We start from the raw sequence: 24,070 nt of genomic DNA on the forward strand, positions 1-24,070 counted from the left end.
GAACCAATTATAGCATCTGTGGAAATACCAGTTTTCATCCAGCAAATTCTTTGTTAATGGTATATCCTTTAATGCCACCAACACATTCACACTAATTCTAGGACTTATATACATTTTATACAGACTTTTTAACTGCCTTGGGGTTTTTGCTTTGTCATGGTAAAGTTTCTGGGAAGAAAGAGTTAACATGAAATAAAACAAATGCCGTGCTAGAGCAGTAATTCAGACTTGGGTTTAATTCTTAAGAGTGCTCCATCTTGCAAGGTAATTCACAGGCTTTTATTTCTGAATATTTTTTTTAAACCTTCATCTTCTGTCTTAGAATTGATACCAAGAATTAGTTTCAAGGATCACATAGCTAGGTAGCATTGGCATTCAGATTTGAACCCAGAACCTTCCATCTCCAGCCCTGGCTCTCTGTCCACTGAGTCACTTACCTGCCTCTTATTTCTGAATGTTTTGAAATGTGAATGATTTACCAATAGATCACCAATATCTGCCTGAGTATAGGTATTTATTAAGTTTGGCTAAGCCACATAGAGGGAGCAGGTAGGTTGTGTAGTAGATAGAGCACTGGACCTGGAATCTAATCTCAGTTGCTAATTGTGTGGCCCTGGGCAAATTACTTCACCCTGTTTGTCTCAGTTTCCTCATCTTTCAAATGAGCTGGAGAAGGAAAGGGCAAACTACTCCAGTGTCTTTGCCAAGAAAATACCCATGTGGGGTCATAAAGAGTCTGACATAACTGAACAACAAATGCTGTAACATACATATATGTTTACAGGGGAAACTAGGTAGTGCAGTGGATAGAGCGCCAGACCTGGAGTCCGGAAGACCTGAGTTCTAAACCACCCTTAAGATACTTATTAGCCTTGTGCCTCTAGGCAAGTCACTTAACTCTGTTTCAGTTTTCTCACCTGCAAAGTGAGCTGGAGAGATATCTTCAGTATCATTGCCAAGAAAACCCCAAATGAAGTCATAAAGCATCAGACATGACTGAACAACAAGTAGCCATGTGCATGTACACTCTTCTTTTATTTGTGAGACTGTTGATCAGAGTGGTCTTAGAAGTTTTATATTAGTTCCTTAAAAGCATGGACTGTCTTTACCTTCTTTTGTATCCCTGATACTTAGCACCATGCCTAGCACATAGTAGGTACTTAATAAATGTTCATTGATTGATTGACTTTAATCTTTACTAGATCTTCAAGGAAGCCTAGAATAATGAGTAGATCAGAGGTTCTTAACCTTGGGTCTGTGAACTTGTGTTTGTTTTTTTTTTTTTTTAGCATTTTGATAGATGTTTTTCAGTAAAATTGATTTCCATTGTAATGTGATACATTTTATTTTTATGCATTTAAAAACATTTTATAGAAAGTTTTGTTAGAGAAAATGACAACAATGAGATAATGTACCAAAACTTATATTACTCTCAAAACTGATGACTTTAAAGGAAATAAATGAATACTTACAAAAATATAAAATAATAAGATAAACAAAAAATAGACCTTTTAAATAGCTCAGTATCAGAGAAATAGGAACAAACCATAATTGAATTCCTAAAAGACACAAATTCCAGGACCAGATGGGAGTCCATAGGTGAATTCTATCAAATATTCAAAGAACATTTAATTATAATACTATCTTTATGTTAGTACCAATAAGAAAAGAAGAAATCTTTCCAATCTTTCTGTGATACAAATATAGTCTTGATACTTAAACTAGGGAGATCCAAAGAACAGAAAGAAAATTATAGACCAATATAGTTGCAAAATTGTTAAATAAAATATTAGCAAGAAAACTACAATAATGTATTAGAAAGATTATACACTATGACTAAGTTGGGCTTATGCCAGAAATGCAGTGTTAGTTCAACATAAGACTATAAATTTAATAAATCATTTTAATTATGAATAAGAAAGACTGTATGACTAGATCAATAGATATCAAAAAGGTTTTTGACAAAATCCAACACTCATTTCTGTGAAATTCTAGAAATCAAGAATAAAAGGACATTTCTTTAATATGGAAAATAGTATTTATCTAAATCTAAGAACAAACATTACATGCAAATGGAGAAAAGTTAGAGGTCTTTCCAGTGAGATCAGAGGTAGAAGCAAGGATGTCTATATATATGCTTATTTACCACAATGCTAGTTATAGAAATAATATAAGAGAAAAAATGAGAAAATAAGCATAGGCAAAGAAAAAGAAAAATTATCTTTTTAAGGATCACATAAGATAAAATGTATAATTTTAATCACATAAAATTAGTAAATTCTTACACAGTTTAATGTAGTAAAAATTAGAAGGGAAGGGTAATGGGAGGATATTTTTTGCTCTGATAATGATGTCATTTCCAAGATATATTCCTGAACAAACCAAGTGATTGTATTTAAAGGGCAAAGAATGTAGTTATGAGTTTGTGACATTTTATACTTAAACTAAGGGATAGGGGAAAAATAGATTTCCTTTGATTGCTTAAGAAGATATCCTGAAGGAAATAAAAGTCTTAGAGCTACTTGAAATACAATAGGGCTTCATATCCATGAATGATGCAATCCAAGGCCTACCATGGATGGGACGGCTGAAACCGTGGCTATACAGTGAACACCTGCCAATCCCATATAGAACATAATTTTCTTATACATACATACACACAGTAAATTTTAGTTGATAAATTAAACACACAGTAAGACATTACCCACATTAAATACAGTAATAATAAAGTACATTGTATGTTATTATACAATGCTTTATAGTAGTTCCTCCGCCCCCTCCCCTTATCCTTGTTCCAAGGATATATCCTTATTATATGTTCCAAGACACCCCCCCCCAAAAAAAAAAAAAAGCCTGAACTAATCAAAGGCGAGACTACTTTAGTGGGTAGAAAACTGCTGAGGTCAGATCTCTAGCTCAGTCCCAGCCCTTCCTCATCCAGTGACATTCTCTTTCTTGCCTTCCTCCTTCCCTTGAAATGACTGGGTAACTGAAACCATGGAAAGTGAAACCGTGGATAAAGAGAGATTGCTGTAATGTCAGAGAGAATGCAGGAGGCTAATATACTGTGAATAAAGGGTGGGAGGAGGAAATTGGCTGAGTAAAGTAGTAGTTGATGAAACTGCTAAAAATGAGGAATAGATTAGAGGCTAGGAGGAGACATGAAATAGAAGGGTATTCTAGTGTTGTAGTAGATTTTGAAGGCAAGCTAAATAAATGGTTGATATGAAGTAGACTTGGATCAGGCAGCCTGGGCAAAGACTTGAAGTTGGAAATGAACATAGGGAGCTATGAAAGACTGGAGCAAATGGAACAGGGAAAAAGGAGGGGAGACTAGTGGAACTCCATAAAATAAAAATTGAACCAGTATCTAGTGCAGAGGATTTTGAGGACCCCTTGAAGTGTTTGGAGAATGAGAGTTTAGATAAAATAGCTCTTAACTCCTTTAATAGTGACATTATAGAAGCAATAAAAGAGAGAAACCAGGCTAGGAGAGTTAAAAGGTTGCAGTAGTATAAGATATTATATGGCCAAAGCCTGGATCAGAAACTTGGCAGAGGTGATAGAGAAGAGAGGATTGATATTAGAAGTGTACATAAGAGTCTGGGTTTTGTTACAGTTTGCTATAAGGAAAGAAGAGAAAGAGTCACAGAAGATTACTAGATTTCATGCTTCAAAGACAAGGAATTTGATGGAAGTATTTCCTGTAGTAATCATGAAAAGTTGGATAGGTGAAGTTTTTTTGGAATAAAGGAAAAGGCATAATTTATCATTAAGTTGTCATGAGAGGTGAGATACTTTGGAACTTTGGAATCTTTCAGGTAGCCTGAGATGTTGACTTAATGAATGGTGGAAATGAACAACTAATAAAGGGATAAATATATTTGTTTTAGGCATTTGTTAAATGCTTATTGTGTGTAGAATACGTGCTGGGAACTGGGGGAGATAAAGAGTTCAGATAAACTCTGGCTCCTTGATGATTACATTCTTGTGGAGGGATAAGATATGTATACAGATAAAAATATGCAATAATACACGATGAGTGTATTGGAGAAGTACAAAACAAAAGTAGTATTTAAGGCTGGGGAAAAGGTGAATGTTTTGTGGAAAATGTTGCATTTGAGTTGTGTTTTAAAGGATAGGTAAGGTTTCAGTAGACACAGAAGAGGGAAGTTAACCTAGATCAGTAATGGTGAACCTATGGTACGGGTACCAAAGATGGCATGCAGAGTGCTCTCTGTGAGGACTTGACCCCCCAGTTCATTACTAGAAAGACAGAGGGACTCTGGTGGAGCTGCTCCCCTCTCCCTCTCCACCATGCCTAATGACATTTTTTTACATCCACTGCCCCTCTGTCCAGCAGCCCAATGGGAGCCCTTTCTCCTCCTGTGTGGGGTAAGGTAGGGAGCAGGTGTACCCAGTATGTGGTGTGGGAGAGAGGCATGGCACTCAGTTTCTAAAAAATTCTCCATCACTATCCGAGGTATATGGAATAGCTTGAGCAAAAGCAAGAGACCACAATCAATCAACTAAGTACCCACTTTGTATTAGGAATTATGCTAGACATATGAAACGAAAGTGAGTCAGTCCCCCTGCCCTCAAATAACTTACATTCTATTAGAAATGACATAATGTGCAGGTATATACAAAATAAGTGTAAAGCAGTTGGAGGTGGGGAGAGGTGTATTGTCATCTGGGAGGATACAAAAAGAGTTCATGCAGTAGGTGATGTTTGAACTGAGGAAACTAGAGATTTTAAGAGGTGGAAGTGAGTGCATTCCAGGGAAGGGGGACAGCCAGTGCAAAGGTTACATTGATAGTGTGATCAAAGATTCTGTATTAATTAGAGAATTTTATACCTTTAAAACTATGTTCCCCAGAATTCCTTTCATCTCCCAGCATCCCTTTCCCTGGCTCCTCACGTTTGCGTTTTTCACATTTTGTATATAGTTTGCTGTAAGCGCTTCCTTTTTCTCCCTTTTTCTCTCTTTTTCCCACATGCAGGGCTGAGGAAGGTGACTTTTTGCTCTAGCTTTTTTATGTTTGTTATTATAAATAAATCTTATTAAATATAATACTTAGAATATTAGGTATTGATTTTGAAACTCACAAGTCACATATTACAGAGTGGGGAGAGATTTGACACAATAAATCAATTAGGAAGCTTTGCAGTGGGTCAGAAGAGAGGTGATGAGGACTTAGGATGATGGCTGGGTTATTGGAGAGAAAGGGACAGTTATGACAGAAGTAGATTCAGAAATGACAAAATGAGGGGGGGTGAAGGTTATAAACCTGGGTGACTGGAAGGGTATACTTGACACAGATAACATAAGCCACATTAAGGGTTCAGATAACGTAACTAAAATATAGATTATATAGGGGAAATAAGAAATAAATTGAAAAGGTAAGAGCCTTGTGTACCAGGCAAAGAAGTTTTCACTTGTCAGTCAATAATTAGGTAGCCCAGCAGAAAAGTGAATGGGTTGGAGTGTGACAAGAGTGAAGGAAGGAAAACTTGTTAGAAAGTTATTGTAATAGTGCAGGTGGGTGATAATGAGGGTCTATACTAGTGTAGTACACATGGGAATAAAAAGAGATGGTGAAAGGAGTGGAGCAGTGGTGTTGCAAAAAACAGAATGAATTGAACTTGGTAGCTAGATGTGAGACATAACATAAATGGAAGAGTCAGAAGTAACATTGAAGTTGTGAATGTGGGAGTCTAGGGGAATGGTGATGCCATAGTGAAATCAAAAGGAGACTCAGGTTTATGGAGGGAAATTATAATAAGCTAGCACTCTTTTAGACATATGGAAGGTGATATGGAATCTTCACGCAAAGATTGGATAACCAAATGTTGTAGAGGGAATTCTTGTTCATAGGCTACTAGATGACCTTTACAATCCTTTTCTACTCTTATAATTTGTGATCTAAGTCTAGAGGCAGTGTCTGGGGATACAGATTTGGGAGACATCTAATTAGAATTGGTATTCAAAGCTCTAGGAATGAAAGAGATTGCTAAAGGAAAAGGGCATAGTGAAAAATGAGGAGAGGCCAAAAGCCAGACTTTGTGGATCACCCATTTTTAAGGATTGGGAATAAGTAGAAGTATAGGAAGAGAATCTAAAGAGTATGGTGTCTGAAGCTAAGGTAAGGAGTGGCCTTCAGTGTCAGATATTGCAAAGGACTCAAGAAGGATAAAGACTAAAAAAAGACCATTATATTTGGCAGTGAAGAAGTTATTGGTGACCTTTGAAAGGGCAATTTAAGTTGAATAGTGAATATGAGAGGTAGGTGAGGGAGTGGAGGCATTGGTCATTGACAGCTTTTTCAAGAAATTGACAGGGAGAGGGAGAAGAAAAGTAGAGTTGTGGCTGCATAGACAGGAGAGGACAAGGAAAGACATTTTAGGATTGTGGAGAACTGAGCAGCTTGTAAACAGTAAGGAGAAGTGGAAAAGGAGAAAAAGAAGGAATGTAGTGTGGCTTAATGAAAAGTGAACTGAACTGACTGTGGAGTCAGAGACCCAGATCCAGAAGCAATTGAGCTTCTGTGTTTGTTTTATAAATGTAGTGAGACCAGTTACTGGTGTAAAGACTCACTAATAAAAATTTCTGGGTACTGAAGGAGACTGGGAAACTCTCTTGGCAAAGATCTGACTTTTTTGTGAGCAAAAAAATTACACAAGCCAAAAGTCTGCAGACTCCCCCAGTTGGGTCTGAGACACCATATTGCAAAATACACATGCTTTATAGTTTCATGTTTATCCTACCTAATCCCCATTTCTGAGAAGTCCCCAACTCCCTCACAGGTGGCCAGACCTGCATGACTTACTGCCCCTGGCAGCCAACCTTTCATGCTAATCATCCTCTTACATCAATCAATTTGACATGTAGAATAATATAATGTATAATCACACACATGATTAATGTTGTAACACTTATAGTAACACACACTTAAAACTATTATTCAGGTACTATCCTGTGCTACATTCTTAATCTGGTTACATACACAGACTTCTTCCTTAGCCTATATTCTTACCACAAACCACAGTTTTACATCTTTAATTCCAATTTAATAATCTAAACACATTCAAAGCATTGATTATTGATTTTCTTTTTTCAGAGTAGTGGAAAGCAGTCTGGGAGAAAATAGGCTAAGACCAACATCTCACACCATATATTACAGAGAACTCCAATTGGACATAGAACCTAGATTAGAAAGTCTTCCTGTAAACAAAGTAGAATATTGGGGAAGGAAATTCACCTTTTGTCACTGTGGAGATGGGATAGAGATCAAACAAGGGAGAAAGAGGATCACAGAGCAACAAGATACCTGTGAGTGAGTAAAATTGAAGTGCTTTTGCACAGACAAATCAGTGAAGTTAGAAACAGAAAGGAAACAGTTAATTGAGTGGATGGGGGAAGTGGTGCAAGGGGAATTTTGCAGCAAGTTTCTCTGATAAAGATCTCATATCCAAGACACAGAGGAAACTGATTAAAATTTACAAGGAGAGCCATTTCCTGGTAGATAAATAATAAAAAGATATGAGCAGACAGTTCTCAAAAGAAGATATGCAAACTATCAACAGTCGTATAAAAATATTCTGTATCACTAATAAGAGATATTCAGATTTTTAAAACTCTTTCAAGTTTTTACCTCATGCCCATCAAATTAATAAAGATGACAACTATTAGAGGAACTCTTAGGTCAGGCACACTGATGGATTGTGTGTGGACCTGTGAAATGGTTCATCCATTCTGGAAAGCAGTAGGTAATCTACAGTTCTGTAGCCCTTTAATAAAATTGACTGTTTTTCATCTCAGAGCTATATATACATAAGGTAATTAGTGTCAGACCTGGTTAACAGGGGGGTCTGAACCAAGACAAATGAGGCAGAGAGTAAAGTAATACAGCAAAGCTTTGTTCAGAGGAAAAGAGGGTGAAGATGGGGATGGGAGGCCCATGGCAGTAGAAGTGGCAGTGGAGGGGAGGCGGGGGTGAGAGAGTGAGGGGGAACCAGGGGAGATAAGTGCCAACAAAGATGGCTGCCGAGTCTCCACCAGAATGGAGAAGGGGGCAATCTCTTATAGCAATGATGGTGAACTTTTTAGAGACAGTGCTGGGACCCACCCCCAGACCAAGTGCCATGCCTGTCCCTCCCCTCCTTTACCCCACACAAAGGAGGGAGAAAGCACTCCAATTGGGCTGCTGGGCAGAGGGGTGGGTGATGTAAAACACTTATCATCAGGCAATATAGAGAAGGGGAAGGGAGCAGCTCCATCTAACACTCTCTGCCTTTCTAGTAATGAACTCTGGGGGTAGGGGGTGGGGAGAGAGAATGACCAAGTGCCCACAGAGAACACCCTGTGTGTCATCAGTTCACTTTCTCATAGGGTGGCTATCTGGGATGAGGTAACTTGTGTTGCCTCTATTGGTTCAGGTAGGTTACTTGGGTTATGTTCATTGGATGACCCTGATTGGGTTGGGATTCTCGGTCTCTGAGGGTGGGAAGTTCTCAGGCCTGATGGTCAGTGATGCAGGAGGTTATTTGTCCAGGCCTGACAGGAATTCCTGGTGTCCTGCCAGGTTTTACTTGGGCTTCGTCTCACAGTTTGGACAATGCTGGGGGAAGTGACTGAAGGAGGAAGAGGGAAAAGGGGTTTTGATCCCATGTTCTATCAATTAGCTTTGCCAGAAGTTAAGAAAACACAATGTAATGAGCTTTTTTTTTTCTTAGTAAAGTAATGATTAAGACTGTACTAGATACGTACTATGTGCTCCTTAAATATTGAGATGCTAGTTGTGTGCTTTATCTTTACTCTTTCTTCCTTTTGCTGAATAGATAGCTTTCTAGCATAAAATAAATGGTATAAAACAGGGGAAACTCCCTCAGGGCCTGCAAAATTCCTTAATGCCCAGATTATATTGAGAAATGTTTAACAAAATACATAAAAATACAATATAGCACAGATAATGTTTATTTGTGTTTTTCTAAGTGAGTAAGTAGTGTTGGGAGGTATTTCTGTTTGAGTTTAACACTGTGATGGGAAGGCACTCTTTCTCAACATACAAGTTTGAGTCCTATAGTGAAATAGCCAAACTCATTGGATGTTGTTCTTATAGTTAAGACTAAGGAGGGGTAGCTATTGCCTTAGTGGATAGAGAGCCAGGCCTGGAGATGGGAGGTCTTGGTTTCAAATTTGACCTCAGACACTTCTTAGCTGTGTGACCTGGACATATCATATTAATCCCCAGTTGCCTATCCCTTAACTGCTCTTCTGACTTGGAACTGACTTATTTGTACAAAAGTATGTCATGGTGCTTCAACTACGTTAAAGATGAACCTTTTTACTCTTATTATCAAATTCCTGGATGTCAGAGGACAAAGCAGTTTGTGATCTAAATCTCATTTTTACTGATTATCAGGGAAAAAAATAAATGAGAATACTTGCGGATGGAGGCCTTGTATGACAGATGGTGCAAAGAGTGGTGGGCCTGACCTCACAACTTGGGTTCAAATGCTAGTTTTTCCACTTGAGAAAGTTATTGTATATCTCTGTACCTTAGTTTCCATGTCTGTAAAATGAATGATCCAGTTCCACTCTAAATTCTGCTGTCCTGTTAACTTACTAGAAAGGTAACTGGATACTTGTGCTGGATACTTTTGGTTCTGCCTTGTCATTTAATTCCTAACTTCTGAACTAAGAATACCAAGAACAAGATGTGTGTGTTCTGACAGAGCCAGAATCTTTTGATTTGTTGTCCCTTCCATTGGGTAAGCTGAGTCAAATACCCATAACTAACCATCTCACCTTAGTGATTGCGTTGTCTTAATTGAAGCATTAGGCATTTGTGAACCATTCTCATAGTTGTGATGTAGTGAAAAATTAATAAGCCTCTTACCACAAGTTGGGTTACTTGTGGATAATAGATGTGCTTGGTAGTTAGGAATTCCTCCATTTCTAGGGTAAATAATGATAGGAGACTTGACAGTGGTGTAGGTGACCAGCATAGAAAGTAGTACTTTCAGGTATGGCAGAGAAGGAATGTTGCATAGAGTCAGAGAGCATATATCCTAATGCAAGTTTTGACATTTGTTTAGATTTTTCCTTTGGCATATCATTTAATTTTACTGGTCTCAGTTTCTACCTCTGTAAAATGAAAATAATACACTTAAGAAAGTGTTTTTTAAAATTTCAAACTCTATGTAAATTCAAACCATTATTATTTGCTTATTATTTAACACTTTTCTTTGGAAGCATATATATTTTGCTAGTAGTACCAAGTAACAGGCCCTAAGACACTGTGGTAAGTTAGAGAATTTGGTGACTGAGCCACATATACTGAAATCTAATAAACATTGTTTTGTGACAGAGATAATTTGAATAAGGTTTTGAATAAGTCTTATCTTCTGTGTTTTTCAGGTGCTGGTGAATCTGGTAAAAGCACCATTGTGAAACAAATGAAGTAAGTTAGAACATGACCTTTGTAAAGCTATATTTCCTTACTAAGTATTTTTTAAATCTATGCTTCCCCCCCCCCTTTTTAGCAGTAGTAATGGGTTTTTATTTTATTTTTAATTTTAAGAATCATTCATGAAGATGGGTATTCTGAGGAAGAATGCAAACAGTATAAAGTAGTTGTTTACAGCAACACTATCCAGTCCATCATTGCAATTATAAGAGCCATGGGACGACTAAAGATTGACTTTGGGGAAGCTGCCAGAGCGGTGAGTGTTTCTCACTTCCTTTAGCTCACTCTAGTTCACAGAAAGGCAGAACTTGCTTCATTGTCAGGAAGAGAATTGAAGCAATAACTCAGGCTATGTGGTATGTATGTGGCAACCTGAGAAATGTTAGCAGCCTACTGTAGAAGGTGCTATGCTCTAGTTACAAAGAGATTGAAGTTGCAAATGGATGTTTCTATACAAATGTCTCAAAAGTCTGAAATAGGTTAAATGATGCCAAGTCTCTTGAACACCCTATATATAGTAACTAATTTCTTCAACTTCTCCTCTCATTTCATGGTCAGACTTCATTTTAATTGAAGAGAATCCCTTTAATAATTTCTCATCTGAGTAAGGATTGCCATTCAGTCTTAGTGGAGACAGTGAACGTAAAAATTGGTCTCCAGGAAAAGGCAGATTGGGACTAAATTTGAAAAGTATACAAATAAAGGAACTAAATTTTAGTGGAAAATTTGGATTCTTTTTAAGATCTTATGCTGTGTTATGTTATAGACTATATTAGGCATTAATAATCTGTTGATTGACTTATTAATGAGCTCTAAGAAGTAAGGAGTCTCGTACTACATTAATAAAAGTATAATGTCCAGCGAGTGAAAGTTTACTAGTCAAAGTATTGTGTTCAATTCTAAAGGAGTTATCACATCTTAAGGGTATTAAACTGGAGTTCAGGAGAATAACCATGTAGACAAGAATTGAAACAATGTCATGTGAGGATCTATTGAAAGAAATGGAGACATTAAGTCTGGAAAAGAGAAGACTTATATGATATTTTGAGAAATTTCAAGGTCTGTCATGTAAGAGAGAGAGTTGTTGTTCAGTGTGATGCAAAAGGGTAGAATTAGGACTGATGGATGAAAGATCCAGAGACAGATTTCACTTCTATTTAAGGAAAAACCTCCTAAGAGTTAAGAGTTCTTGAGAAATGGAGCAGCCTAATCTCTAAGAGGTGCTAAGAGTATATCTCTAGAGGTCTTAAAGCTTGGACTGAATGACCAATTTGTTGGGGATGTTATAGAAAGAATTCCTGTTTAGGAATTAGACAATTACAGGCTGTGATTTTTGACTCCAGCTCTGTTATTCTGCTATCTAAGTCTCTAATCAAAAGGTTCTCATTCCAATGTGCTGTTTTGTTGCCATCGTAAGTAATTGCTATGGCTAAAAACAGTTTTTCAGGAGGATAGGGATGAATAGGAGTAGCCCCTTGGAATTGATGGTCACTCAGCATCATTCAAGTACTGTTATGACCTTGAGTCTAGTTAAAGTATAGCTTGTATACATAAAACAACTTAAGAATATGTATTAAATTAAAAAGTTAAAAAGTACTATTAAAAATTACAATTAAAGTACAATTTAATATAGTTACACATTGAGTGTGGAATAGCCAAAGGGATGTAGAGTTAAAGAAATTGTCCGAATTGGGTGGGATTAGTTATTCATTCAACAAAAATTTATTAAGTACTTTGTGTGCACCAGGTGTGATGCTGGCCTCTGGGGGTTACAGAGACAGGAAACAAAACTTCCTGCACTTGAGAATCCAACATTCTGTTCATTGCAGTAGGGCTTCTTTACCTTCTGTGTGCAATGACCCTGTCAGGCAGTCTAGTGGAAGCCTCTGGCCCCCTTTTCAGGATAATGTTTTTAAATGCATAGAATAAAATAACACAGGATTCTATATTGAAATATTATTTTCAAAATATTTTTTGAAAAATATTTTTTTCACGACCCCAGATTAATAAAACCTCAGGTTTATTAAGGGGAAATACCATTTATACAATGTGACAAAATGTAGTCAAGGTCAATACAAAGTAATTTCTCACCTTTAAGGAAGCCAGGGACTCTGAGAAGTAGAGGTGAGGCAGCAGTATATGAAGAAAGCAGGCAGGTCAGTTAGAAATGTGTTAAACTGAAGAATGGGCTGGTGCCACATTATGAAACCAAGCAAACCAAACAGTTCAAGGTAGGCTTTTGGTAGGAAGAGAAGAAAAGAGAAGCATATAGTCTAAAGTAGTAAGAAGAAATCTTTTCAGACAGGGTTTAATAAATGGAAGGAAAAATCACATTTGTGATCTTAGGCATTAGAGGGCAGCTGATGGCACAGGAGATAGGATGCTGAAACTGGAGAGTTCAAATATGGCTCCAGACCAGCCGTGTGACCCTGAACAAATCATTTAACCTCGTTTGCCTCAGTTTCCTCATCTGTAAAATGGAGGTAATAATAACATCTCCCTCCCAGGATTGTTGTGAGAATCAAATGAGGCGATATTTGTAAAGTGCTTATTAGCACAGTGCCTGGCATATAGTAGATGCTATATAAATGTTTATTCCCTTTTCTTCTTCTCCCTTATTAAAATACTCATTTTTTTCAGGAGGCAAACATCACATTAAGAGACACTCCATTTTCCAGGCTCATGAGAGAAGGAAATAAATTATATGGTTGGGGAAACCAAAATAGATTAATAATCACCACCACCACCCTTTTTTCTTCTACCTTTTCGTTTTTTCTCCTGTATTTACCTTTTGTCTTCTACATTTAAGTTACAGTAGTCCTTCTTGTCACCCACTATTTTATTCCTCTTGCCCTTTATCTCTCTTTAACCCCTTCTCAACTTGATCAAATTACTTTTTATTAATCTGTGGGCCACTCTTTTCTCCAAACCCTGTTGATACCATTAATCCTTCCTAGACTTTGTATGTCCCTTGAGCCCTCTAGCACACACACTCAGTTTTCTCCCTGCTATCATTTATAATTTATTTTTAATGTTTCTCTCTTTTATACGTGCACACAGTGTTATTCTATCCCTTCTCTGTTCCTCCCTGTTGGCTGCCCAACTCTGCTTAAAGGAGGTCAGAAGTTAGGCTGTTTTATGATTGGTTTGGAAGAGAGAAGGCCAGGAATGAAGCCAGCTGCAGGATGGGGCTGCTCTTGCTTATCTACTTACAGGTAGGGAGTTTATTGCATCGGGGAAGGGGCTGTTTGTAGTTAGGAGGCTTACTAAGCCAGATGGGAGCCTGTTGGAGAGTAAAGGAGAAGTGTTTATAGCCAGTTTCTAAAATTAGAATACTATATGATTGTAAGATTTATTTGTAACATAATTTGGACACTGGTTTGGGAATGGCTCAAACTTAAAAAAATAAGGGCTTTCTCCCTTAAAACCTCCAGATATGGCACCATATCTGTAGAAGAAAACAGTAAATGTGAAGTATATTGAGAGTGTAGATAAATAATTTTTTCAACATTCCTAATGATTTATACTTTTATTCCAACTTTTCCCTTTCAAAACAAGGAGGAAAGTATATATTATAAGTGTCAGAGTTTTTTTTTGAAAGAGGGACTTTGAAGTGATATTTGAAAGGAGGAAGAGGAACCTCAAACGTAGAAAGAAGAAAGAGGTTATACTGGCTAGAAAATATTAAGGCAAAAACCTCTTGAGTTTGGCAGTCTTGACTGGAATGTACTGATGAGAAAGATACTAGAAGTTCATCTTGATGAACTCTTGTAAGAAGCAAGTCAAATTCCCAGTCTTAATTTCACTTCTGATTGTGTTACTTTTTAATTGGCTTATGTCTAGTAGAATTATATGTAGGAGATGTAAATCAGCCTTCCTTCCCATACCCATTCTTCCATGTACATAGTATTTCTTCTGAGTATTCTGTAAAGCCTTTTAAGATTAGATACTATTCTCTCTGCTGTAGAGCAACCTTAGACATTAGCTAGGGACATAACTCCTGAAAAGTCCATGTTTATTTAGGAAAGGGATGAAGCAATAAAATTAAAATGACTGTAGCAGTATTCTCATGACAGTCTCATTACTTTTAAGCATTCTAAACTTAAATTCTTTAAGGGGAATGAACTACTTAACATAGATCAGTATAATGCTACAGTGTCTTGTTTCTTTTAAAATTTTCAACTATTCCCATTCTCAGTTGGGGAATGCAGTCGAGATGGTGGACTAAGAGGTCATACCTGCCAAACCTCCCCCAGAATTTCTCTTATAAAAACAACCACAGAAAACACTAACCAGAGTTCTGAGCAAAAAAAGCCAAGGAAAAGTCACATTGAGTCATTTTCCAATCCAGGGAATCTTAGTAAGACAGAAAACGAGATCTGCAGACACTGGAATTGGGGCTGGCCTCAATCATGGCAGGTGAGGTAGCAGCAGTACGGAGACACATCACTAGGCCCCAGGGATGGTAAGGAGACTGAACACCCAGTCATAAAGAAGTCCCAAAGTATCACAGATCAGATGCCATTTGGTTGCTCATAACCCAGTTCTAGGTCACAGTTTGAGGGCAGAGAGAAGCAGTAATGGCCACATGGGAGCAGAAGCCCTACCTGGATCAGGACTGAAATGTAATTCAGGAGGGCAATGACCAGACCTCTCCCCAGATCATACTACAGTGGAGGCACCCAAAATCTACAGGTCCCTAAATTGAGCTTTGAAAATAGAAAGACATAATTGGCAAAAGCTCAGGCTAGACATTAATCTCCCTTCCTACTTCTCTTTCTCCCCCAAAGAGGTGAGTGGAACCCAACTCTAACTTAAAGTCCAAAATTAAGAAATAGGCAGGGAAAATTTTCAGAGAATTAAAAAAAAAATAACCTGACTTTAAAAAGTTACTATGATGACAGGAAAGCTCAAGACAAACTCAGAAGACAATCACTTGAAAACGCCTGCAAATAAAACCTCAAAAGAAAAATGTAGATCGGACACAAGCGAAGCCCAATAGGAATTTCTAAAAAAGCTCATTAGATTTTTTTTTTTAAGAGCAAAAATAGTTTTAAAAACCAAATAATAGCAGCAGTGGAAAAAAATAAGAGCAATGCAAGAAAATTAAGAAGAGAATTAATAGTTTGATAAAAAGAAGCACAAAAAAATTGAATAACTTCTTAAAAATAAAAATTGGCCAGATGGCAAAGGAGGTACAAAACATTACTGAAGAAAATATTTCTTTAAAATTAGAATTGATCAAGTGGAAGCTAATGACATCATGAGACATCAAAAGCAAAAAACCAGAGCATCTAGGTGGGGCAGTGGATACAGCACTGGGCCAAGAGTCAGGAAGACTTGAGTTCAAATGTGGCCTCAAACACTTACTAGGTGTGTGACCTTGGCCAAGTCACTTAACCCTGTTTACCTTTTAAAAAAGAAAAACAATAAAACAAATAAAATCTCTTGTAGGAAAAGTAATTAACCTGGAAAATAGATGGAGGGAAAAAAATTTAGTAGTTATTGGACTACTTGAAAGCCATGACCTATTCCCATACTTTTATTCAAGATTTACTTATCCTTTTCATGAGTTGTAGAGATTCTATGTCAGTTTTTTTTTGCATGGGGAGCTGTTGCCAAGAAAAAAAACCTGATGCTCCCACTAACAAAGTGGGATAGGGGTCACTGCACCTTGAGCCTTCAGTCCTCTAGTCTTTCTTCTCTATACTCTATTAGAAACTCTGAATGGCCACAATGGGAATCTCATGGGCCAGGCAAAAGAGGCTCCATTTTAATGAACTCATCATTTCTCCACTCAGCTCAGATTTTTTCTTATGACAATATATCTTTTAGGTAGAAATAGTAACTTAGATTTGAGAAACTGAAAAAGGGAAGAAAGGTAAGTGGATTTAAGTTTTCCCAAACTGTCTTCCTATGGAAGAAGAGGCAAATGATCTCTCCTTATTGATTCAGTGAAACAAATCTTATTCCATATAGAACTTGAACCTGTCTTTGATGGGTTTCAGGAAATAAAAGACTCACCTAACATTTCTCTCTGCCTTAAACCCTTTTCCTTAGGATGATGCTCGGCAGTTGTTTGTTTTAGCTGGTAGTGCTGAAGAGGGGGTCATGACTCCAGAATTAGCAGGAGTAATTAAACGGTTATGGCGAGATGGTGGAGTGCAAGCCTGCTTCAGCAGATCAAGGGAATATCAGCTCAATGATTCTGCCTCATAGTAAGTAATTTTCCTAGATGATGACACAGCAGGAAATAACTGTGGCTCTGATCTCTGAGAAGTTTCAGGGTTCATCTTTGAAGATAAATCTGCATAACAGACATCTTTTGAAAGCCATATAGCATGCATTATGAAAATTGTTTCGTTTTTGTGTTGTAGAACTCTTCTAGGAATTTTAAGAGAAGCTTGTTGGCATAGTGAAAATACTACCATGGATATTCTTGTGGACAGGTGGAGGGGGTTGGAGGGGAGGAAATCCCTTGCAGTTGGGGTCCTGGTTATCTTCCAACTTACTGAGAACTGCTTCACATCGGTAGCCAACTACAGACTGACATTAGAATTGTGTTTTCCTTTTCTCTCATAGCCTGCTCTCTATAGCTGGCATTTATAATAAGTTTCTGTGTTGAATCCTCTTGTTTTAAGCCACTACTTATAAATATATCTTATCCTAAATCCTGGTCACAGGTGAGATGGGGAGAATATTGTTATAGTTATGACATCATGAAATTTACTTTTTTTTTTTTTTAAACCCTTGTACTTCGGCGTATTGTCTCATAGGTGGAAGATTGGTAAGGGTGGGCAATGGGGGTCAAGTGACTTGCCCAGGGTCACAGCTGGGAAGTGGCTGAGGCTGGGTTTGAACCTAGGACCTCCTGTCTCTAGGCCTGACTCTCACTCCACTGAGCTACCCAGCTGCCCCATGAAATTTACTTTTGAGATTAATTTGTTTTAAAATTGCATATGAGCTCTGAGTTGAGATTTATTCATGCTTTCTCATTTTAGTTCTGAGACACTAAAAAAAAAATCATATTGTACTGCTGCCTTAGTGAAGTATAAATATAAAGAAAGACTGCTTTTGTCTTGCTGACTAGTTTGCTAGTATTTTCTCTTAATTTGTTTGGTATATGGTTGGTGTCACAGATTAAAAATAAAAGTGTGTTGTATTTTAATTTAGTTACCTAAATGACTTGGATAGAATATCCCAAACCAGCTATATTCCAACTCAACAAGATGTCCTGCGGACAAGAGTGAAAACCACAGGCATAGTTGAGACCCATTTCACTTTCAAAGATCTGTACTTCAAGTAAGTGACTTTTTTTTATCCTCAGTGTCTAACCCAGAACTGTATTTCCCACTGAGAAGTTTCTACTTTGTGGTAAAATCCTCCAGGGGATATTCCCATCTAGTTTGAATGTCATTGTCATAATAATCAGTAATTTACTTCTAATTTTGGTCATGATGCTGAGTGAAGCAAACATTCATTATTCATTCTTTCTACCTACAAGTAATTTCAAATAACTTCATTCTTTGGGGTTAGGTTGTAAATAAAATTTACCTATAAGAATTATTCTGGTGAATATTTGTTTATTTTATTTTAATTTTAATCTTTTCAGCTGCTTTTTCATTGGAATCATCAACACAGGTATTGAATGGTTTGCTGCTTTACAGAGTAAAACTATTAAAGGGAACTTTGAATTACCACTTTTCTGGTTTAACTATTTAGCTTTCATTGTCCTGCCATTTTGCTTTTAAAAGAGTAGTGCTTTTTTTTGCCAGTTGTTTTATCCCTTTTCTGTTTGCTCAGCGTTTTTTCCTTTTACTTCTAATGGAGCTGATACTGTCTTGGCTCTTGGACTGCTATTGTGCACGGCATCACGTGTGGCAAAGTTTTAAAGCAACATGTCAGTGTAGTTGAAGAATGGAGGGATTTTGGGGAATGGGGAGATCTCAATGAAGAACTTTTGTTAGTCCAATCCAATAGCTTTGCATAAAGTAGGTTATTGCAAACAGTTTAAATAGCTTTAGATTTAGATTCAACATTTTCCCTTTTTGTAACTTTCATATTTGTCAGAGCTGCCTTTTTGGCTCCTTTTTTCTACATTCTTTATTTCTAAGGTTGTCAGTCAGTTTTTTCCTATGCCCTTTCTTTTCATTCTTAATCTAGTTCTTACTTCACTCCTTATTTCTTATTTTAATATGCAGGTTTTGATCAAGCTGTTGTCTATTGTTAGAATACTTTTTGTTCTTTGATAATAAATAGAAATACATTTATTATTAGCATGTACAGTATACAATGTTTACCATATATTGCCTCATAAAATAATTTCCCTTGAAGGCTTAGATTTTTTTAAAGATGTGGTTAAAGGCATTGATAGCATACTCAACAGATTTTTAGATGATATAACACTATAACACTGGATTACAAAATTAGGATCCCAAAAGATCCCAACATTCGATATGTTGGGCTGAATCTAATAAGAAGACATTCAGTAGAGATAAATATAAAGTTTTACAGTTGGGTCCAGAAATTTTAATTTCACAAGAATAGACTGGTGAGGCATGGTTAGAAAACAGGGCTTGTTTGAAAAAGAGCTGGGATTTTAGGAGCCCATGAGCTCTATATGAGGCAATAGTAAGATGTGGCACCCAAGAAAGTTAAAGTGATTTTATGTGCATTAAGAGACAGAGCTCAGGAGGGGTAGGAGAGAGGGAAAGAATCTGGAACTCCAGATTAATAAGAAAAGAGAAATAACATAAAAAGAAAATGTAAAAGAGACAAAAACATGCATCTCTCTCTCCTTCCATTCCCCTCCCCTCCCTTCTTCCACTATTTTTTTGAGGGGGGGGGGGGTAAGGGAGACCTTTTGGGAAGAAGGAGATGAAAATCCCTCTGAACTATGCTCAGATCTGAGTGGCCCAGTTTAAGAAGGCTATCATTAAGCTAGAGAGTCTAGCTAGGAGGAAAACTTGAAGGGAAGGCCTTGAATCCCTTTAGATGTGGCTAAGTTGTAGGAACTGGGTATATTTTGCCTGGAGAAGAAAAGACTTAGTGGTACATGTTAGCCTTTATCAAATATCTGAAGGCCTATTGTGTGGAAGAGAATTTAAACTTATTCTTTTGGTTCCAAAGAACAGAACCAGAAATAGTTGCTGAAAGTCACAGATAAATTTAAGCTTGAAGCCAGGAAGAACTGAGCATAATTATGTCTATCCCAGAGGGAAATGTGCTGCTTTGAGAGGTGATAAATTCTCCCACAGTGGAGATCTCTAGGCTGAATAACTGCTTGCTGAGAATTTTATCGTAGGGCCTTCTTTTCAGGTATGGGTTGAATTTGATGGTCACTTAAGTCCCACTGTAAGAGATTGCAATTCTGTCACTTTTATAAGAGACATTGTTTTCCTTTTATAGAGTTTAAGTATAGAATTTACAGAAGGCTTTTGGATACTGTTAGCCATCAGCTGTGCCTTTGAAATGTATAAAATCTAGGAAAGACTTGCTGGTAAGATTGTGATTTATTTGAATATTTTTGGAATAAGCAAGGCACCTTTCTCCTGAATTTGGTTAAAAAAAAAAGAATACTGAAGAATGTTGCTGCAAAAGATTTGTGAGTCTCTCAAGGAAAGGACTATCCCTCCATGTAGAATTGATCAGTAGCAGAAGGGATAACAACAGACAATAAAGCAGGACTGCCTGAGTTTTTTTGCTTTTGTTTTCTCTGCACCTTTGCACTGGAAATGACAGAACAAAAATGACAATAGGAAGTTGATTCCCAAGAGAAGCTAGGAAATAGTAAGAGAGCACCTAGCTGTCCTTGATGAATTCAAGTCACCTGGGATCAGATAAACACTGTCTTTGGGTCTGAAATGAACTGGCCACTGTCAGTGATATTTGAAAAATAGGAAAGGAAAAGCAAACTTGGAAAAGGACAAGTGTCCTGATTTTTAAATAATGAAAGGGAGTCATGTCTGTAGACTATAGGCCAGGAAATGACTTTGATACCTAGGAAAATTATAGAAAGATTAAAGAAGGAGATAGGTCAAGAATATCCAGAAAGGGAAGTAATATTACAAAGAGCCAATGTAACTTTACCATACCAGACTAACCTCATTTCTTTTTTTAACAGTATTACTAAACTCTTATAGATGAGGGGCATGCTGTCAATAGGGGCTATTTAGAGTTTAGCAAAGCTTTTGAAAGTATTTCATTCTTCTGAAGAAGATTGGGAGACTTGGATCTGATAAGAATATAATTAGATAGATTCAGAACTAGTTAAATCTCCACATTCAAAGCATTTGTTAAGAATTCAATGTTAGTTTGGTTGGAGTTCTACATTTGGATACCCAAGTACCCAACTCTGTACTTTTTAACATTTTTATTACTGCCTTGGATAAAGATATAGAAGGTAGTTCAGATGACTCAAAACTGAGCCAGATAGCTAATATAATAAGGATCTTGAAAGGCTAGAGCACTGGGTTAAATCTAATAAATGTAATTTAATAGGGGTAGATGTAAAGTCTTGCACTTGGATATTAAAAAAAACCCACAAATATAAAATTGAGGCATGAATGTTCTGGAAAAGATCTAGAGTTTATAATTGACATCAAGCTAATCATGAATCAGCAATATGATGTGACAGCCAAAAAAGCTAATGAAATTTTGGGCCACATTAAGAAGGGCATGGCTTCCAGAAGCAAGGAAGTGATAATTCCATTGTACTTTTTACCCCTGTCAGACTTCACCTGCAGTATTGTATTTAATTTTGGGCAACATAATTTAACATTTTTTAAAAGCTTTGGAATATCCAAAATTATGACATATGAGGATGGGGTCAAGGGAATCAGACAAATTTAGCCTGGAGAAAAGAGTTGGTGGGATAGAATAATTGTTTTCAATTCTTTGAAGAGTTGTTGTGGAGGAGGAATTAGATTGATACTGTTTGGATCTAGAGGACCAAACCTAGAGCATTGGGTAGAAGTAGCTGAAATGCCCATTTTAGGCATAGGGATTATGTTTGCATTTCATTTTCCTATGCAGTTCCTTTTTTCTGTAATCATAGGTAATTGAGATTGATGTATTTCATCAGCTTATTGTTTGGTCTTCCTTTCCCTTAAATAAGGTTTTCGAAAATTTCAGTGGGAAATTTTCTTAATCATTTGGACATAGGCAAAAGTGGGTGTGTAACTCTCCTGAATCTCTGCTTCTTTATCTTCTCAGGATGTTTGATGTAGGTGGTCAGCGGTCAGAACGAAAAAAGTGGATTCACTGCTTCGAAGGTGTGACAGCGATCATCTTCTGTGTGGCCCTCAGCGATTATGACCTTGTCTTAGCTGAGGATGAAGAGATGGTATGTTGCAGAAAATTACAGTGAATGTTTATTTGGGTATATGGTTTGGGGTTTTGGTTTTATAAGATTATTTACTTACAAAAATGAGTAATATGGAAATATATTTTGCTTGATAATGCATATATAACCCAGATTGAATTGCTTGTCAGCTCTGGGAAGAAGGGAGAGAGACAACATTAATCATATAACTTTGGAAAACTTATGTGGAAATTTGTTATTAAAATAAAAGAAAGATAAAACATTAAAAAAAGAAAGAAAATTAGAGTGAATTTTCTAAGAACCAAAATAAAAATATAAGACATGAATTATAGAGAAAGAAAATAATATTTTGAGAGTTCCCTTCGGAAGGACCTCTGTTATGCATATACATTTCTCACTGAACTGAAAACTAATGCTCTTATGTTAAACTTCTGAGAGCAGGAAACCAGGCTAAAGATTATGCCCTTACTGTTTTCTTCCCTTGTAAATGATGGGCGCATTAAATAATGGGCTCCATCTGAACAGGTATACCCATTCAGAGCAATGCAAGGATCCCTTTGAACCAATAACAATTTATATCTGTCTTTTCTGTGTCATAAGGCTGGCATTTCTCCTTTGAAGCAATCCATTCACATTACCATTCCACACTGATTGGAACAGAGATGTAACAAATGAGAACCATGCTTTGTCTTTAGCATTAATTGGTTTTACCCTACCAGTTACAAGTCTTTGTTAATTACTAACAGTTAAATAGCCTGAATGTAGAGTGCTAGAAATTCTTTGGTAATTGTAGTTCTTTTGGCAGTGACCACTAGAGGCCCTGCATCTACCCACTGAGTGAATGACACCCATATTTTCTTTATTTATATATATATATATATACATATATATATATATATATATATATTTTTTTTTTTTTTTGCATATAGCATTCTCTAATCAATAAGGCCTTGATATTTAGTTAGGCTGTTATTCTTAGAAGCAATCTTACAAGTTATCGAGTTTTGCCCCTGCATGGATGTAATATTTAATAGTGTTCAACATATACATAGGATTAAATTTGATTTGTATTACATTAATGCAGAATACCTTCTGTATTTGGGGAACGATCTTCCGTGTTTCTTGTTGCCGGATTTGAATTCTTTTTAATTTTATTCTCTGATAGTCTTGTGTTCTTAAAACTTGGTACTATTTTAAAGGTCGAGCTAAGTGGTCAACTTTTTGCTTGTTTTGCTAGTGATGCGTTACCCTGTGTTTAATTTTCCAGAACCGAATGCATGAAAGTATGAAATTGTTCGACAGCATTTGTAACAACAAATGGTTTACAGACACATCTATCATTCTCTTCCTTAACAAGAAAGACCTTTTTGAGGAGAAGATAAGAAGGAGCCCCCTAACTATCTGTTACCCAGAGTATACAGGTAAAGACATGGTTGAGAAGAATAATCTTAGGTCAGCATTTTTGATCACATGAACCCCATCTCATTGTGAACTATCTATGTGCTTTTTGTAAAAAGTCTCCTGGTCTAGAAGCAAAATTTGATGTGATTAAGAGCACAGTGGATAGAGCACCAGACCTGGAGTCAGGAGGACCTAGGTTCAGACACTTTCTAGCTGTGTGACCCTGGGCAAATCACTTAACCTTGATTGCCCAGCCCTTGCCTTTCTTCTTTCTTAGAATTGATACTAAGACAGAGGGTATGTATGGGTTTTAAAAAAACAAAACACTAATCCCTTATTAAATACCCCTTAAGAGGCTATTCTAGGCATGATAGATTACTGGTTTAATTTAAACATAATCTCTACCATCAGCAAGTTTGCTGTCTTGGGAGAATGGATATTGATAAAATATAGATACAATATGAAATAAGTGAGTTACTTGTCCTAGATTGATGATAATCTAGGAAAGGATGTTGCTCTGTCTATAACAGAGTATAGATAACAGGCTATGGGCCGATGTGGTAGACCCACCACCTGATTGTCTGTTGAAACGCAATCTGACTGCAGTTGGGTTTTATAAAAGAATATGGGTTTATTACACAGTTCAGCACAGGGAAAGGAAGGAGGGCCAGGGATTTTCTCTAATCACTAAGTCTCTGATCTCCTCCCTCCAATCTGTGAGATTCTCATGGATCTGTCTTCTGGTCTTGCTGCTCCTTAATCTACTCTGACTGTCTTGAACCCCAAATTCCTATCTAGCTTCCTGACTACTGGCCCCCAAATATTTTTGGTTGACTAGATTATAGTTCAATTGGATAGATAGGTTGGATAGGG

At 36.9% G+C, this 24,070-nt stretch overlaps 1 protein-coding gene across 1 annotated transcript in view; it reads left to right on the forward strand.

Moving 5' to 3' along the window:
* The window catches only part of GNAI3 (G protein subunit alpha i3), a 50,884-nt gene that overhangs the window by 21,545 nt on the left and 5,269 nt on the right, over positions 1-24,070 (forward strand). Inside the window, exons 2-7 of the mRNA XM_044672259.1 lie at positions 10,425-10,467; positions 10,588-10,729; positions 16,534-16,691; positions 17,647-17,775; positions 21,688-21,817; positions 23,064-23,217. Coding sequence (XP_044528194.1) covers positions 10,425-10,467; positions 10,588-10,729; positions 16,534-16,691; positions 17,647-17,775; positions 21,688-21,817; positions 23,064-23,217 — 756 coding nt within the window. The remainder of the gene's footprint in view (positions 1-10,424; positions 10,468-10,587; positions 10,730-16,533; positions 16,692-17,646; positions 17,776-21,687; positions 21,818-23,063; positions 23,218-24,070) is intronic.

The sequence above is a fragment of the Gracilinanus agilis genome, chromosome 4, assembly GCF_016433145.1.
Source record: "Gracilinanus agilis isolate LMUSP501 chromosome 4, AgileGrace, whole genome shotgun sequence".
NCBI classification, from domain to species: Eukaryota; Metazoa; Chordata; class Mammalia; order Didelphimorphia; family Didelphidae; genus Gracilinanus; species Gracilinanus agilis.